The 13,468-nt window shown below is 39.9% G+C and overlaps 2 protein-coding genes across 3 annotated transcripts; both read right to left on the bottom strand.

Annotated features, from left to right (window-relative positions):
- Positions 1 to 63: 63 nt before the first annotated feature.
- Positions 64 to 6,318, bottom strand: ddx18 (DEAD (Asp-Glu-Ala-Asp) box polypeptide 18). The gene is made up of 14 exons (XM_067602907.1): positions 6,145 to 6,318; positions 5,394 to 5,576; positions 5,048 to 5,305; positions 4,374 to 4,509; positions 4,160 to 4,260; positions 3,866 to 4,065; positions 3,606 to 3,720; positions 3,029 to 3,168; positions 2,759 to 2,920; positions 2,482 to 2,634; positions 1,558 to 1,671; positions 1,417 to 1,473; positions 1,145 to 1,322; positions 64 to 551 (listed from the first exon to the last, which is right to left on the bottom strand). Exons 1-14 carry the CDS (start codon positions 6,248 to 6,250, stop codon positions 406 to 408), a joined length of 2,049 nt encoding a protein of 682 aa, XP_067459008.1. The 5' UTR covers positions 6,251 to 6,318; the 3' UTR covers positions 64 to 405.
- A 1,840-nt stretch (positions 6,319 to 8,158) lies between these two features.
- Positions 8,159 to 13,391, bottom strand: LOC137192324 (uncharacterized). 2 transcript variants are annotated; one of them, XM_067602915.1, is made up of 4 exons: positions 13,325 to 13,391; positions 11,447 to 11,627; positions 9,954 to 10,111; positions 8,159 to 9,877 (listed from the first exon to the last, which is right to left on the bottom strand). In XM_067602915.1, the coding sequence occupies exons 2-4, from the start codon at positions 11,622 to 11,624 to the stop codon at positions 9,104 to 9,106; spliced, it is 1,110 nt and encodes a 369-aa protein (XP_067459016.1). In that variant the 5' UTR covers positions 11,625 to 11,627; positions 13,325 to 13,391; the 3' UTR covers positions 8,159 to 9,103. The 2 variants fall into 2 exon arrangements, with proteins under 2 accessions (XP_067459016.1, XP_067459015.1); XM_067602914.1 differs by lacking the exon at positions 13,325 to 13,391 and having other exon boundaries at positions 11,447 to 11,859.
- Between the last annotated feature and the right edge of the window lie 77 nt (positions 13,392 to 13,468).

Genomic DNA, 13,468 nt, shown 5'->3' with positions numbered 1-13,468 from the left:
AGGTGGTTTACATCTTCATTGTGATTAGTAAAGTCTACACGATATGAATGAAACAAGCTTAAATATATTCAAAGTTGATAGAGATTTAATATTTCAGGTCAGGTGCAAATGAAGAAATATTAGAAAAAAGGGAGTTTTTGTTGATCAGAAGTCCTCAACGGCATAAATGGAATTCAGCGGCCTTCATCAACAAAACATCCACCGTTATGTTTGTTTACATTTACAAAATACTTTTCACACAACTCATAGGGAAGGAAAAACTGGGGCTAAGTGACATCTGAGGGTGACGATTTAATCTGACAGATGTGCCATAATATAATCTATGACACCGTGTTCAAAGCAGGAAATAAAAAAAAACACAGAGGAAGAATCAGTCCAGGAAGAGATTTTAGTTAGTTTGCAGGCTCAGCGAGAGAACTGCCTCTTGTCGTTCCTTCCTTTGTTGACGTGCTTGAAGATTTTGGACTTGTGCACGTTCTTGTTTTTCTGGTAACCGAAACCGCCTCCGCCACCTCGCTTCTGCAGCTTTCCACCTTTACTGCTGTGGACGTCTGAGGAGGAAGAGCTGGGTTAAGGAACACAACGTTATCTTTTAAAAATCAGGTTTTCTTCCCCCCCAATTTTCTCCAAACGTTTAAAGCCAGATTCTTCATGCTACCTCTGACACGCTACCTGCTTCTTTTCACCCGCCAGTGATGGTTTTCAAAAGGAAGTTTAACCTGTAGTTTAGCCTGCTATCACCCTTCTTGCAGGTTTAAGACCTCAGATTATTTGATGGACCAATCTGGAGCTAAAAGGTGAGCAAATACTGGATTCACATTCAGCAGGTGTGGTTGAGTTTTCTGCCCCCCGATGGTTAAAAATAGCCAAATACAGCTTTAAACTGGAAGTTTTTTATCAATACTTGCAAACCTACAAACACCTGACATGTGGGAGTAAACATTTGAAGGAGCCTGCAGAAGAAAATAATGTGATTTAACTACAGATCGTACACATAACATCATTTATACCACTAAGTTAGTGCTTAACATTTGCACTTTAATAAAAAAAAAAAGAAAAGCTAAGCTCACTTTCACCACATCCAACAATCAATATTCAGTGTTTTCTATAAGAGATGTTGTGTAAAACCACAGCAAAAGGATACTGAGATCAACATATGGAGGAACTTTGAAGCCAAAGGACAGCGCCACCATGGGGAGGTTGAGGGTGTTGACGCTGTAGATCTGTTTGAGCGAGTGGGAGTCGTAAGCCCTCACGTACGACTTGTAGGCCTCTTGTGCCGACTTGTGGAGGTAGTAGTTCTTTTCAATCAGCTTCTCGAGCTGAGGAACAACAGACAAGAGTTTTAAATTAGTGTTGCAACATCAGCTTGTCTTTGTGTTTCATGTTTAGACCAAGAAGAAGCAGATTTCTTACCTGGGACTGGATATCAGAGATTTTACTCCAGGAAAATTCAAACTCGCTCAGTGGGACCTGGACGACACAGGACACATGTTAGAAGAGACAAATCTCACTTCATAGCAAAATAAAAACTATCAGACGGTTTCAGATGGCTACCTTGGCCTGTTTGAGGAAGCGCAGGAAGCCGAGCTCCTCTGGCCGGAGGATCAGGAGAGCGTGACCTTTGCCGTTGATGCCTCGAGCTGTTCTGCCCACTCTGTGGATGTACTCCTGTGGACGCAGAATAAAGCTTCACATGAATCCTGATCTTTACAATAATTCTCATTTTAAGTCATCAAGTGATCACAATTCAAGTCTCCAGTTCTTCATCTGAGTGGAAAAGTAATGAACAACAAACTGGAAATAAATGATATATGTTTTCATGAGCTGATTTTTTTAAAACTAAAATAAGTAATAAGTTTTAGATTTTCTCAAGAAAATGTGCAGAAATATTAAACGAGTTGATTGATACAAACTGGTTTTATTAGAGCTGCAACGATTAGTCGATCCGACAGAAAACTAATAAACCACTATTTGATAATTGATTAATTTTTCAAGAGAAAAAGGCCAAACAGTTGATGTTTCCAGCTTCTTAAATGTAATAATTTGATGTTTTTCTTGGTCTTATATTATAGTAAACAGAATATCGTCGGGTTTCAAACTGTTCAGACAGTAATTTGAACGTTAACTTGGACTTCAGGGAATAATAATCAGCATTTTTCACTATTTTCTGACATTTTATACACCGAACAATCAATCGATTATTAAAGAAAATAACTGTCGGATCTATTGATAATGAAAATAGTTGGTTGCAGCCTTACAGTACTCCTTCAAAACAAGATTTCTTAAGATGTTACATTAGGCTTTAAGAAATCCTGATGTTCATTTTTCTCATGTTTTATAGGCCAAATGATTAAGAAAATAATGTCAGATAAATCAATGTTGAAAGTAATCATTAGCTGCAGCCCTGGATTTTGTCATGCACTTTTTAAAATGTTTTTGATTGAACACAAACAGATACAGCCATAAAACTAACGAGACCTTGGGGTCATCTGGGGGGTCGTACTGGATGATCCAGTCCACCTCGGGGATGTCCAGCCCTCGAGCTGCCACGTCAGTACACAACAGGATGCCTGAGTCAGCGTTGCAGAACTGGAAGAAGGTGGTGGTACGTTTGGTCTGCTTCTGCTTGCCCTGAGAGACAGAACGCATAAAGACATGTTTTTATAACAGCTGGCTTTGGACATGATGTAGAGGATGTGGCATCTGAATACCGTGAAGGACTGATGTATGCTGGGAGGTGAGTGATGAGTCTTACGTGGATGGCCATGACGGGCAGGTCGATGTAGTTGAGAAGCTCATAGTGGAATTTCACAGACATACAGGAAGAGAAGAAGACCATCAGCTTCTTCTTGCGGTTCTTCTTCAGGAAGGTGAAGAGCAGCATGAAGCGCTTCTCTGACGGACAAACCACATAACCCTGAAAACACGGGAGAGATCGCTCATCACTTCAGAGTTCTGAGGGTCTAAGATGCCAATCAAACCTTCAACATCACAACGATATCACGGGTATGTCAGCTGTCAGTACCTGCTCGAGACCGTCGACTGTGGCTTTTTCTTTGTTGTCATCCACCCCGACGTAGAGGGGCTCTTTCTTCAGGGAGATGCGAGCCAAGTCCTCCACCTTACGGGTCTGAGTGGCTGAAAACAGCATGGTCTGCCTCCTTTCTGTGATTTAGAGAAAGCATGAGGCGTCAGAGGTTATACTGTATGTCATTCTGTAGAAACACTGTGTACAATTTTAACTTTAAAGGGGCTTTTATACACGAGGCTCTGTTTCACTAGTCATTGGTAGTAACCCTGACGATGTCGGCTGGGAGACTAGAACTTTATAACAAAGAGCCTGCATTACAGCCTGGTCCTGTTGAGACTGAAAAACCTAATAAAAGACTTTCAAGTTGCATCATGGGAAGTGTGGGATCCAGCATTTTTGGAGCTGTCAGGATGTCTCAGCCTCTGCTGCTTTGATTTTGTCCAATTTTTAAAAATCTGTCCCTCAAAATTCTCCCAACTTCACGAAGGTGCATTACTGAACTGCTGTTAGTGTCTCTTCAAACACATTTTATGAGAACAATTCAACCACAGGGGAAACAACTAATACATACTCGGCAGCAGTTTGATGATCTGCTTCAGTTCTTCCTCGAAGCCAACCTCTAAGATACGATCGGCCTCGTCTATAATCAAACACTGCAAGTTCTTGAACATGAAGCCGGGGGTATTCTGAAGACACACACACACAAAAGCCATTGTTATAATTTAGTATTAAACAAGAGATCAGAAACAAAACAGCAGCAGAAAAATACAAAGCAGTTAAACACATTAGCAGCGATGTTTCTGTGCCTCCTGCGTGAGACTCTCAGCTCACCTGCAGGTGGTCCAGCAGTCGACCCGGCGTGGCCACCAGGATGTTGACGCCGTTCGCCAGCTTCTGGGCCTCAGCTGAGCGGTTGCTGCCCCCCATGATCAGGCCGTACGTGTGCACGTGGTGAGTCATCAGTTCTTTAAGCACACCATAGGTCTGCATCGCCAACTCACGTGTGGGAGAAAGAATCACCACACCAGTACCTGAGAGGAGGAGGAGGAAAGCTCAACTTCCATCATACAGATGGATACAGGCAGAAATGTTGGGAAGACATGATGAATTATCAGGAGTTATTACCGTTCCTGGGCATGAACTTGAGTTTGTAGATGAGCTCTATAGACGGGATGAGGAAGGCTAAAGTTTTACCACTGCCTGTCTTTGCAGCAGCCAGGACGTCCCTACAGAGATCAAAGCAAACACAAACACAGTTTAAATATACACAAAGTTACATTATGATTCTGGTCCAAATTTATCAACATTGACTGTGGTAAAGAGAGAATGGGACTCTTACCTTCCCTCCAGCAGGGGACGAATACTTTTGTGCTGGATCTCGGTCATGTGTTCGAAGCCCATCTCCTTCACTCCTTTCAGTGTGCTCTCACTCACCAGATCAGCGAGAGAGGTAAAGGACGTGTCCTCAAAGGCTCCTGAGACACAAGTCAATGGTTAATGATAAACTGTTTCCTAAAAGCAGGTTTCATTTATAAGAATTAAGAGATTGAGATGGAGCATGAAAAAGCAGCATGTAAGCAAAAGGAAAAGATAATCAGCTCTGGGAAACTAGAAGAAACCAACGTGTCCTTGCAGTTATTCCAGCAGAAGAATCACTGGTGATTCCTCCCAAAGAAAACCACAAGAGTCTCTGTTTGCCTTAGTTGACACCCGTTTCATGATGGAAACACTGAACGGGCAACACATAAAGGCAACGCAGCTGAACTTTGTTTTTATCGCTCAGTGAATGTGAGTGTGTGAAACAGTTTAACATAAAGAAATTAACAACAACCTTTACTGGTTAAAGTATAATTACAAATATTAAGGGAACCCTTAATTCATACAGCAGCAGGACACTAAAGCCCAAATTAATAAACAACAACACTAAAATTAAGATCACAGCGACGTCGCTAAAGTAATAAAACTGATGAAGATCCAACCAAATCTATAATAAACAGAATATTTATCCAATACCTGTTAAGCCAGATGGTAGTTCAGGTTGATCTTCCTCTCCATCATCTCCCTCTCCAGTTTCTTCGTTGTCGTCGTCGCCATCCTCCTCCTCCTCCTCCTCATCATCATCATCATCATCTTCCTCATCATCATAATCTTCTTCATCTGCAGCTTCTTCTGGTTCATCAGAAGGCTGTTCCTTGTCATCTATTGTCTCTTCCTCCTCCTCCTCCTCCTCTTCTTCTTTTTCTTCTTTCACTGTTTTGGTCTTCTTCTCAGCTACAATGAGGATTAAATGACATTTATATTATCCATCACAGCAAAATAATTTGTCAATTCAAAGTCAAAGTAATAATCTAGCTGTTACCTGGTGATTCAGCGGTGTCAGTGAGCTTTCTTTTCTTCTTCTTCTTCTTTAGCTGTGTTTCCTCTGTGTTGGCCTTTACATCCACCGGCACGCCGTTCTGCTTCTTCTGCTTCTTCTTGGGTCCAGTTTCTGTCTGACAAGCTGCTGCCGGTTCTTCACAGCACTCTTCTTCCACCCTGTTTACTGTCAAATACAATAAAACAACACTCATCATAACCTGAATCAGCCAGATGACGTGGAAAAAACAGTCAGCAGCTGTGATATGTTTCATGTCTCACTTCACATTAATGTAAGTTAGTATAAAGTTAACGGTTTCGGGGTTTATGCTGCTGAGTGGAAGCTACATTTGGAAACCTGATGTCATTAGGTGACATAAAGCTAATGTACTAAAGTTAACTATGGCTTAAGAGCAGCTATGCTTGACAGTTAGTTAAATTCATGTACAGTGTATTATACTGTAACATGTTAACATCATTTGACAGTGTATAGTCGGCAAATAGCATGTTATAGCTACATCGTTTATCTATATTCTATACTTATTTATCCTTCTTTTAATATGTTGTTATATTTGAGCTTGTTAACTTAGTTATTATATATATATTTTTGCTTTACTTGTATTTGTTTATAGTAGTTAGTTAGTTATAACGTGCCGTGAGGAGCTAACGTAGCTAGCTAGCTCAGCTTAGCAAACTTCAGAAACACACGAACAAAAAACAACAACAGCCTCGTAGTTTGCCTTCACAGCTCTTACCGGCATCTTCGTCTTCTGTTCGCGTCTTCTGTAGTTTGCGCTCTTTGTTCTTTTCGTTCCTTTTCTGTATTTTCTTGCGGAGAAGCTTCATCTGCATGTCCGCCATGGTTACAGCGTACAGGACGAGCACACGTGCAAGTGCGTGACGTTCAGGACCCTTCAGGGTACCAGTCTGCGTTGCCTGAGTGAAAATAATAAAGGACCTCGAAACGCACACAGCCATAAAAAATGCCTAAAGGAAAGAATTTTGGCCGTAGGGAAGTAAAAGATAAATACAATAAAAATATACCACGAAGCTAAATAAACTACGTTGCAATTTGAACACTAACAAACAACGATTTGGGACACTGAAGACAGACTGCTCCCCTGGACCTTTTTATTCCATTGTCCATCATCATCATCATCATCAGATTGATATTTTGATAATCTTTGGGGTGCCGTCTATTTATCATGTATATATATATATACATTGTGTAGATTATTCAGGTATCAATGTTTAGTACACTCAATTCTGATATTCATGGACAATCATCCACCTTACTGTATTTATTTATTTTAGTTTATTTTGAGCTATGTTAGTCTATTTAATTATTGTATATAATTGTATATAATTTAGCCTTTAATTCCATTTGTTTGTTGTTTTTTACCTCATCGTTGGCTGCTGTAACATTTCAATTTCCCTCTGTCTATCTATCTAACATGAAGCTTACAACTCCTTAATCCTACAATGAGCTAAATAAAACCCCTCATGTCAAACAAGTGAATACATGACAATACATAATGGTTGAATTTCAGGTTTCTTTCTGATGTCGCACAAGATGAGATGGCAGCTTTTATTTGAGTGGTTTTCAGTAGACAGAATTTTAATATTTTTGAAATTATGTTTGGTGATGAAGGTGTTATGTTTGTCTTGAAAGAACAAACTGACAGACAAAAGACACTTGAAAGAAACTGCATTTTATTTTTTGCATGAACATAATAATTTCCACATGTGTTTACGCTGTGAATTAATTTGCACCCAATAAAGAACTATTTAAACATGATACTTACCTGAGAATAGGACCTGTAGTAGTGCCTGGGAAATTATGCATTAATTTAACATCAATAGTAAGTGAAGATATGAATAACAGATATCTAAAAAGTTACTTTAGCAAACTGCCTTTGATTACAAAACCTTTGAACAAAGACAAGATTGTCAGACTGTTTATGGGAGGTTGCAGCTTGCATGGAACAACTGATGCGGTTGCAACGTTTTCCTTTCGCATTTTAGATTCGTCTGATTAGACTGTCTGTTATGTGCATTGTGAAACAACAGCACATTGATGCAACACTTACTGTTGCTGTTACTCCAGAACACGATTATACACAAGTATTTCAACATTCAACATGAATGTGAATAGGCTCCACAAAATCACCTGTAGGGATACTAAAAACAAAAGCAAAACAATAGAAACCTTTAAAATTACTACTTTTACACTATTGCAGTGTCACCTCTTCTCTTTACTGTTTTCACTCAGGTGTCTGGTGGCTTGAAGTGTTCCTGCATGGTGGGCAGGAGGTAGAAACCGTCTTGTCTACAGTCCCTGAAGTCTTCATGGCCTCTTTTTCTCATCATTAGTGAGTGACAAATCTGGAAATAGAGTCAGAGATTGTATTTTTACTGCTTAAGTTTGAATTCTTTGAGAAAATAAGCAAATTTCCCAGCAAATTGGCAAAAATGCAGAGTCTACCCTTCATAGAAATGTATAATTCAGTTCCTCTGGTGTTAATCTGAGCTCACCAACCCTAACTCTCTATTATCTTGCATGTACAGGATGCATCAACCAGATTGATCTAAACAGGTATTTTCCCTCAGACATCTTCCGTTCTCACATAACCTTTATATCATATTTCTACAGAATTAGCTGGTGTTCATTAAAATATGCATTTGTTGACAGTATACATGAAATAATTTCAGCTCTGTTGGAGATGAGCAAACATTCAGTACTTATTCCTGTGAATAATTCAGACCAGCCAAGTTTTTAACTTTTTATTGTGAAAAAGGTTCATTTTAAGGTTTGGAAAAGTGCTGTCTCCAGAAATGCTACTTTCTAGCCTGCTTTTGTACTTTAATTCGCTGTTTCTCAGATCCTAAAAATCAAAACTGTAATGTGCAGTAATCCAAACAGTCCACGTTACTGTAGTGCAACAGAAGTCACTTTGCTGAATTTGAACAGGAGAACATGCACACTGCCACCTGCTGATCACAGGTGGGAACTGCCAGTATTTTCTCTCTCAAGTCTGCAGACTTCATTTCAGCTCAGCTCAGGTTACAGACATTGTTAAAACAAGGAAATGCTGTCTTCCTATCCATGTATCTCATTGCACATTAACCAACCAGTTGACTGATATAGCAGAAAAAACAGCAACACTCAAATCAGGATAGATCACATCTACTTTGGCATCTTTGCAGCTGACTTTTAGTGTGTTTGCGAGCCTCGAGCGTCTCTCTTAACATGACCAGAAATCAGTTGATGTACTCAAAAACAAAAACTGCCTTGTTTAAGGTACAGACTAAGTATCAGTTAGACAGCATTGTTTTTGAAAGGCATAGATTTGTTAGAAACATATATCTTACATCTTGAAAAGGCAGAAAAGTCTCTTTGCTGTGATCTCTGATGTTAGATGTGTTTGTGTTTTAGACCTATTTATCCTAGTTATAGCCCTGTATTTCTACCAGTATGGTTCATTTCTGAAACCTTCTACAAAGTGCTACAAAGAACAAATAAGATACAAATAAAATGTCATGACTGTATGGAAAAGAGGGCAATAAATGCCATATTCTTGTCAGTCTCCAAGTTCATTCTTCAACATTTTTTGTTGAATAACTGTGTTCCACGTCTTGAGTAGCCTCCTCACCTACACCTACTCACTGAGATGACTGTAATCAGGTAAAACAGCCAGATTTCCATCTGGAATTTCAAACCACTGGAGTTGTCTCCTCCTCAATCTTAACCATATGCGGCTCTGTCTCTGTTTTGATCTCAGAAGCTTGAATCATGGCCTGAGAGATGTTTTCACTCATCCCTTCCAGCGCTTGACTTTGCTGTACGGGCTGCAGTAACTGACTCCGGGACGTTCTCCTCATGTGCTTCATCTCCTCCCATCTCTGCATCCTCCTCCCGATCTCAGACCCTTTGTTCTTTCTCCTCAAAAATCTCTGCCTCCAAGAGAAGTTCGTCTGTGAGCACAGCTGTTGAGGCCTAGAGGAGCTCTGGACCTGTTCACCATCCCCCAGCGAGGGCATGGACGGCGCTCGAACGCATCGTCTCTGCACGTCCTCCTCCACCGCTTTGAACACCAGGTCGGTGATATCTCGGCGGAGTCTCATAAGCACCATGGGGTCTTTAATCTGCCGCATATCCGCCAACATAACCTCTGCAAACTGGCTTAGTATGTCGTATTTGGATGTTGTGTTTGGTGCAGCTGTGTGATCGGGCTGATCGGGAGAACCTTCATCAATATGGCGGTCACAGCTCAAAGACATGACCTCTGTGACTTGAGGCTGTGAGTTTGGACAGTGTAGGGGAGCAGAGTTCGAAGGTGAGGCCACAAATTGAAGTTCGTCGTCTGGGTCTCGCCCAGTCACATCAGCATCCAGCGGGCTACCGAATGTGCTTCCCATCTCCTGGTCAACACTTCCTTCAGTCTCCAGCTCATCGTCATCCTCCTCCCGATCATCAAACTTGTCCTCCTGCAAAAAGATGAGTTAGAAAGATAAATATCCACTGTCGACATCCGAAGGCGTCCGTGCATTGGTTTCGACTTACCAGAAACGAATCACCTCGTCTACGAACGATGTAAGGCCTCAAAAAATCCAGTTTCTCCCTCAGCATCCTTTGCTGGAAAGTGTTGACCCTCTCTGGATGCCATAACACCCTCCCATACTGGGTCCGGAGCGATCTGGATCTTCTCTCAACATCAGATACTGTGAGGAAGAGGTGAACATGAAAAATGTGAATGAATAGTAGTAGTTTTGTGGTAAAGAAGAAGAATAGAGCATGCTCACTAGAGACTTCCACCAGCTGAGACAGCTAACTTCCTGTTTAGCTCTTCAGCTAACTTGAATGAGGTTAAAATAATTCAATTGTGCGGCTCTTCTAGACTTTCCAAATGTGATTGGACCAAATGGATTAAACTCCTTTCCCCATGATTGTGTGCAGGGAAAATGCTTTTTGGGCCCCTTTCGGACCTGGAAATTGTAATTCCACGGTTTGGCCACTAATGTCAAATTGGCTTCAAAGCCTGATGGACTTCCTGGAAGCTTGATGTAGATATCAGACGGGTAGTTCTGGGTCTGAGAAGTGAAGCTAATGCAGAAGTGACTTAAACTTACATTCTCTCTTATGGCCAGCAGGAGGCGACTGGCTCCAAAAAGAAGTCTGATTGTATGGAAGTCTATGAGAAAATGACCCTACTTCTCACTTGATTTATTATTTATTATAACACTTTTCTAATGAGTTTATGGTCTCAATCACTAGTTTCAAGTCTTCTTCAATACAGCATGATGTTCATTTTGTAAATTATGGTCTCATTTAGAGTAAAACAGACGATAAAGCAGAGTACACTTTAGGGTGTGGCTACGTTGTGATTAACAAGTCACTACCACGGCGACAACGTTGGGTTAGGTAACCATGGCGTAACCCCAGATTCACAGAGTATAGGCGTAGCCGTCACTATTTCATTGTGTTTTCAGTTCATGAGAGTTAAATGTAACATTTTGGTTGTCTAAAAGAGTCTTGTTCAGAGTTTGGTTGTACTGAAAGACCCTCTAAGGAGCTGAATGTTCAGTTTTTCTGGTAATAACAATAATATAATATAATAATATGGTTATAAGCCTGTTTTCGCTAGCACACAGTTAACCATAGACAAGCTAGCAGCTAGTGTTAGGGTCAGCGCCACCCTCTCATCTAAATATGGTCACTTCTGGCTCCGAAAATCCAAGAAGGCGAAGGTCAAATGCCAAACTTCCGGCTTCAAATCAGGACTCCACAAACCAATGGATGACGTCACAGTGGCTACGTCCATTATTGTTTTTACAGTCTCTGTAGATACAAAGGGCTCATTCTAAGGTAACGAAACGGCAACGATTCTTAGTTTCAGGAGATTATACACTAATTAAAACATACTTATGAATATTATATTCCATTTTTGGCAGGTCCGTTCTGATAAATAACACACTGCACCTTTAAATCAAGGATCTGGGTACAGGTCACAGAATCTGATGGGTCACCAAATGCGTTGTAACAGCGGTGGCTCTTACCAGGCTTCCCGATGGACACCGCGAACTCTGTCCACAGCTTTGTCTTCAGATGCTTGTCGTAGTAAGACTCCAGCGAGGAATTAAAGAGGCATTCGTGTTTTCGCCAGAAGTCTATCAGCATGTTGTCCATAGTGGGACCCCAGTGTGGACCCCGTATCTGACCACGAAAATGTGTCATAATCTGCGGAGAAAACTCACGTTATTTATCATAATAGAGCTACCGTTAGTCCTCTCACGGTTTTACTTCTCCTTTAGTTTTGCTTCTTCTGCTTCTTATTTTTCCTTCTTCTTCCTCTTCTTCTTCTTTGGTTTTACTGGCGGACTACAAACCAACGTTAAAGGTGCATGCCGCCGCCTACTGTGTCGGAGTGTGCAACAAAATGACTTTAAACAACAAAAACTAACAAACGAAAAACTATATAAAGAAGTTATATTCTGGATATTAAACCTTTATCGTTTAAATATTTAAATAAAGCCATTTGAACCTTTTTTGCCCACTGTCTCTGACAGACCTTTGATGCTCCATTCCCTTCCCATATCCACCTCCCTGCCCTTCAGGCTTTCTCTCTGAACTTCCTACAATCTATCAGCACATGCAGTCACAAGTCTCACATTTATCTGACACTGTCTTTTTCATGGTATATAAAGTAGCATTGAGTCCTGTATGTCCTAATCTTAACCTAGAAAAAAATAACATCTTTCCTACATTTGCCTCAATTACTTCTCTGACAGACTTTTGAATTTTGTAGTTTTGCTTCATGCCAGATGGGAAACAATTCAAAGAGTGATTACTGCCAACAACCGATGTGGAGTACAGGCCAGATTTATAATAGAGATATCAATAATATCATATTTATATCATAAAAACATCATATACACATTGTATTTAAAAATAGATTTTAAATATATATATATATCAATACAGATCTTTCAGAAGTGTTGTAAATAAAAGTGCAGTTTTCATAGCTTTAACATTTTTGGAAATCTTAATAGAATCAAAGTACATCTTCAGCTCAACTTTAAAAACAAGCAGGAGGGACCAATTGAATTTACATTAATATTTGTAAAATTTAGCAAAAAGGAAAATAAGATTTATTAATAAAGAAACTCTCATCTTCTTATCGATAATCAAAAACACCAAAGAAAACCAACTGATCCCCTCCAGACATGTATTAAGACATTTAAAAAGACACAAAGAAGTATAATTACCACGTTTAAATCCTTAACATGGCATCTCCTCCGTCTCCTTCATTAATAATTCCAGAGTCTATGAATATGCAAATATATTTTCATCTCAAAAATGTAACTAAGATGTCTCCTGCTTCTCTGTAAAGTCCATTCTCAGTGTTTGTGCACTAGAGGCTTCAAGTTTCCACATCACACTTATGTAAGTTGAATATTGGACCACGATTTGGCTTCCAAAATAGTTGTGAGGTCACAAAATATTAACTCTTTAAAATCGGATTTTCAATGAGCTCAGAGAAACTTTCCACTTTCTGCAGATGAACATGAAACAGCTTTCTAGTGTCAAACTCTGCTCATCCATCATCCTGCAGAGTGAAGCTCAAACATCCAACTGTAGGAACAAGAATAAATACATATTTCTGAGTAGAGGGGGAATTTAGGTTTAATTGTTTGGTAAATGCAGTGGTGGAAGAAGTATTATTAACATAAGTAAAATAATATAGTGTTTAAATGCTCAATTACAAGTCTGATATTCAAAATGTTTCTCAAGAAAAACCACAATTGGCTCCGGACTAGTTGTGATGTCACAAATCATGCTCATAGGCCTCTTAAAATCAGATATTCAATGAGCTCAGAGAAACTTTCCACTTTCAGCAGATGAATGTGAAAACAGCCTTCCCGTGTCACACTTACATCATTTTACACAGTGAAGCTCCAACATCCAACAGTAGGAACAAGAAGAAAAAACGCATTTTTGAGTGTAGAGAAACTTTAAAAGAAAAACAAAGTCATTTAAAAAATACATGTAGATAAAGTTGAGAACTTCAGACCAAAATT

Source organism: Thunnus thynnus, chromosome 11, assembly GCF_963924715.1.
Source record: "Thunnus thynnus chromosome 11, fThuThy2.1, whole genome shotgun sequence".
NCBI classification, from domain to species: domain Eukaryota; kingdom Metazoa; phylum Chordata; class Actinopteri; order Scombriformes; family Scombridae; genus Thunnus; species Thunnus thynnus.
This window is presented reverse-complemented; position numbering and strand designations above follow the sequence as displayed.